This window comes from Oncorhynchus gorbuscha, unplaced genomic scaffold, assembly GCF_021184085.1.
Source record: "Oncorhynchus gorbuscha isolate QuinsamMale2020 ecotype Even-year unplaced genomic scaffold, OgorEven_v1.0 Un_scaffold_3752, whole genome shotgun sequence".
Taxonomy (NCBI): domain Eukaryota; kingdom Metazoa; phylum Chordata; class Actinopteri; order Salmoniformes; family Salmonidae; genus Oncorhynchus; species Oncorhynchus gorbuscha.
In genome coordinates this window covers 25,001-30,000 of record NW_025747923.1, presented here as the reverse complement: position 1 = coordinate 30,000, position 5,000 = coordinate 25,001, and the positions used below count along the sequence as shown (strand labels likewise).

Here is a 5,000-nt window from a genome sequence, read left to right as displayed (position 1 = left end):
TGGAGGCTGAGACAGGAGGGGTCAGGAGACACTGTGGCCCCATCCGAGGACACCCCCAGACAGGGCCAAAACAGTTCACCCACATCACCAAACAGTTCATACCACATTGACCCCCCCAAAACAGTTCATACCACATTGACCCCCCCCAAAACAGTTTATTCCACATTGACCCCCAAAACAGTTTATTCCACATTGACCCCCCAAAACAGTTTATTCCACATTGACCCCCAAAACAGTTTATTCCACATTAACCCCCATACAGTTCATACTACATTGACCCTCCATCACCATACAGTTTATTCCACATTAACCCCTCATACAGTTCAAACTACATTGACCCTCCATCACCATATAGTTTATTCCACATTGACCCCCCGCCCCCAGTTCATACAGGCATTTCTGCAGGTGTGTGTGTAACAAGCATTTCTCTACACTCACAGTAACATCTGCTAACCATGTGTATGTGACCAATAGGATTCGATTTGATAACCATGGTAACACTGTGTTCCTCAGGGAAAGGTCCACATAGAGCTCCGTCTCAGTGAGGTCATCACAGACAGCGGAGTCGTCTGTCATAAACTGGCCACACGGTGAGTACAACACACCTCAGGGATTCATGTCCCATCATCAAACCCTTCCCCGTTGAGACCGGTCAGGCTACAACACACCTCAGTGATTCCTGTCCCCGTTGAGACGTGTCAGGCTACAACACACCTCAGTGATTCATGTCCCCGTTGAGACCGGTCAGGCTACAACACACCTCACTGATTCCTGTCCCCGATGAGACCAGTCAGGCTACAACACACCTCAGTGATTCCTGTCCCTGTTGAGACCGGTCAGGCTACAACACACCTCAGTGATTCATGTCCCCGTTGAGACCGGTCAGGCTACAACACACCTCAGTGATTCCTGTCCCCGATAAGACCAGTCAGGCTACAACACACCTCAGTGATTCCTGTCCCCGATGAGACCAGTCAGGCTACAACACACCTCAGTGATTCCTGTCCCTGTTGAGACCGGTCAGGCTACAACACACCTCAGTGATTCCTGTCCCCGATGAGACCGGTCAGTCTACAACACACCTCAGTGATTCCTGTCCCCGATGAGACCGGTCAGTCTACAACACACCTCAGTGATTCCTGTCCCATCATCAAACCCTTCCCCTTTGAGACCAGTCAGGCTACAACGCTACGGCTGTTCTACAGATGTCTGTGTGAGCGTTTGTTGCATGTGAGTGTGTTGTTATGTGGTGGGGGTTTGTGTGTTTTTGTGTGTGTGTGTGTGTGTGTGTGTGTGTGTGTGTGTGTGGGCGGTTTGTGTATGTGTGTTAGCGGGCGCGTGTTTGTGGAAATGGGTGTGTTTTGGGTTTGTGTCCTTGGAATGTGTGTGTGTTGTTTGTATGTGTTTCTGGAAATGTGTGTGTGTTGGATTGGAATGAGTCCTATTCTCTATTGGAATGAGTCCTATTCTCTATTGGAATGAGTCCTATTCTCTATTGGAATGAGTCCTATTCTCTATTGGAATGAGTCCTATTCTCTATTGGAATGAATCCTATTCTCTGTTCTATTGGAATGAGTCCTATTCTCTGTTGGAATGAGTCCTATTCTCTATTGGAATGAGTCCTATTCTCTATTGGAATGAGTCCTATTCTCTATTGGAATGAGTCCTATTCTCTATTGGAATGAGTCCTATTCTCTATTGGAATGAGTCCTATTCTCTGTTCTATTGGAATGAGTCCTATTCTCTATTGGAATGAGTCCTATTCTCTATTGGAATGAGTCCTATTCTCTATTGGAATGAGTCCTATTCTCTATTGGAATGAGTCCTATTCTCTATTGGAATGAGTCATATTCTCTATTGGAATGAGTCCTATTCTCTATTGGAATGAGTCATATTCTCTATTGGAATGAGTCCTATTCTCTATTGGAATGAGTCCTATTCTCTATTGGAATGAGTCCTATTCTCTATTGGAATGAGTCCTATTCTCTATTGGAATGAGTCCTATTCTCTATTGGAATGAGTCCTATTCTCTATTGGAATGAGTCCTATTCTCTATTGGAATGAGTCCTATTCTCTATTGGAATGAGTCCTATTCTCTATTGGAATGAGTCCTATTCTCTATTGGAATGAGTCCTATTCTCTATTGGAATGAGTCCTATTCTCTATTGGAATGAGTCCTATTCTCTGTTCTATTGGAATGAGTCCTATTCTCTGTTGGAATGAGTCCTATTCTCTGTTCTATTGGAATGAGTCCTATTCTCCTATTCTCTGTTCTATTGGAATGAGTCCTATTCTCTGTTCTATTGGAATGAGTCCTATTCTCTATTGGAATGAGTCCTATTCTCTGTTCTATTGGAATGAGTCCTATTCTCTGTTCTATTGGAATGAGTCCTATTCTCTATTGGAATGAGTCCTATTCTCTGTTGGAATGAGTCCTATTCTCTGTTCTATTGGAATGAGTCCTATTCTCTGTTGGAATGAGTCCTATTCTCTGTTGGAATGAGTCCTATTCTCTATTGGAATGAGTCCTATTCTCTGTTCTATTGGAATGAGTCCTATTCTCTGTTGGAATGAGTCATATTCTCTGTTGGAATGAGTCCTATTCTCTGTTCTATTGGAATGAGTCCTATTCTCTGTTCTATTGGAATGAGTCCTATTCTCTATTGGAATGAGTCCTATTCTCTGTTGGAATGAGTCCTATTCTCTGTTCTATTGGAATGAGTCCTATTCTCTATTGGAATGAGTCCTATTCTCTATTGGAATGAGTCCTATTCTCTGTTCTATTGGAATGAGTCCTATTCTCTGTTCTATTGGAATGAGTCCTATTCTCTATTCTATTGGAATGAGTCCTATTCTCTGTTCTATTGGAATGAGTCCTATTCTCTATTGGAATGAGTCCTATTCTCTGTTCTATTGGAATGAGTCCTATTCTCTGTTCTATTGGAATGAGTCCTATTCTCTATTGGAATGAGTCCTATTCTCTGTTGGAATGAGTCCTATTCTCTGTTCTATTGGAATGAGTCCTATTCTCTGTTGGAATGAGTCCTATTCTCTGTTGGAATGAGTCCTATTCTCTATTGGAATGAGTCCTATTCTCTGTTCTATTGGAATGAGTCCTATTCTCTGTTGGAATGAGTCATATTCTCTGTTGGAATGAGTCCTATTCTCTGTTCTATTGGAATGAGTCCTATTCTCTGTTCTATTGGAATGAGTCCTATTCTCTATTGGAATGAGTCCTATTCTCTGTTGGAATGAGTCCTATTCTCTGTTCTATTGGAATGAGTCCTATTCTCTGTTCTGTTGGAATGAGTCCTATTCTCTGTTGGAATGAGTCCTATTCTCTATTGGAATGAGTCCTATTCTCTGTTCTATTGGAATGAGTCCTATTCTCTGTTCTATTGGAATGAGTCCTATTCTCTGTTCTATTGGAATGAGTCATATTCTCTGTTCTATTGGAATGAGTCCTATTCTCTATTGGAATGAGTCCTATTCTCTGTTCTATTGGAATGAGTCCTATTCTCTATTGGAATGAGTCCTATTCTCTATTGGAATGAGTCCTATTCTCTGTTCTATTGGAATGAGTCCTATTCTCTATTGGAATGAGTCCTATTCTCTGTTCTATTGGAATGAGTCCTATTCTCTGTTCTATTGGAATGAGTCCTATTCTCTATTGGAATGAGTCCTATTCTCTGTTGGAATGAGTCCTATTCTCTGTTCTATTGGAAAGAGTCCTATTCTCTATTGGAATGAGTCCTATTCTCTGTTCTATTGGAATGAGTCCTATTCTCTGTTCTATTGGAATGAGTCCTATTCTCTGTTCTATTGGAAAGAGTCCTATTCTCTATTGGAATGAGTCCTATTCTCTATTGGAATGAGTACTATTCTCTGTTCTATTGGAATGAGTCATATTCTCTGTTCTATTGGAATGAGTCCTATTCTCTGTTCTATTGGAATGAGTCCTATTCTCTATTGGAATGAGTCCTATTCTCTGTTCTATTGGAATGAGTCCTATTCTCTATTGGAATGAGTCCTATTCTCTATTGGAATGAGTCCTATTCTCTGTTCTATTGGAATGAGTCCTATTCTCTATTGGAATGAGTCCTATTCTCTGTTCTATTGGAATGAGTCCTATTCTCTGTTCTATTGGAATGAGTCCTATTCTCTATTGGAATGAGTCCTATTCTCTATTGGAATGAGTCCTATTCTCTATTGGAATGAGTCCTATTCTCTGTTCTATTGGAATGAGTCCTATTCTCTATTGGAATGAGTCCTATTCTCTGTTGGAATGAGTCCTATTCTCTGTTCTATTGGAATGAGTCCTATTTTCTATTGGAATGAGTCCTATTCTCTATTGGAATGAGTCCTATTCTCTGTTGGATTGAATGAGTCATATTCTCTGTTGGAATGAGTCCTATTCTCTGTTGGAATGAGTCCTATTCTCTGTTGGAATGGAATGAGTCCTATTCTCTGTTCGATTGGAATGAGTCCTATTCTCTGTTCTATTGGAATGAGTCCTATTCTCTGTTGGAATGGAATGAGTCCTATTCTCTATAGGAATGAGTCCTATTCTCTATAGGAATGAGTCCTATTCTCTGTTGGAATGGAATGAGTCCTATTCTCTGTTCTATTGGAATGAGTCCTATTCTCTGTTGGAATGGAATGAGTCCTATTCTCTATAGGAATGAGTCCTATTCTCTATAGGAATGAGTCCTATTCTCTGTTCGATTGGAATGAGTCCTATTCTCTGTTGGAATGGAATGAGTCCTATTCTCTGTTGGAATGGAATGAGTCCTATTCTCTGTTGGAATGGAATGAGTCCTATTCTCTGTTGGAATGGAATGAGTCCTATTCTCTGTTGGAATGGAATGAGTCCTATTCTCTATAGGAATGAGTCCTATTCTCTGTTGGAATGGAATGAGTCCTATTCTCTGTTGGAATGGAATGAGTCCTATTCTCGTCACTTTGATTTAGTGTGATTCAGTTCCGTCTCATTTTATTGT

The 5,000-nt window shown here is 40.9% G+C and overlaps 1 protein-coding gene across 1 annotated transcript in view; it reads left to right on the top strand.

Annotated features, from left to right (window-relative positions):
- Window positions 1-5,000, top strand: part of LOC124028100 (ras GTPase-activating protein 3-like) — a gene marked incomplete at its 3' end in the record, with an annotated part of 27,110 nt that overhangs the window by 10,926 nt on the left and 11,184 nt on the right. Inside the window, exon 4 of the mRNA XM_046340249.1 lies at window positions 514-590. Coding sequence (XP_046196205.1) covers window positions 514-590 — 77 coding nt within the window. The remainder of the gene's footprint in view (window positions 1-513; window positions 591-5,000) is intronic.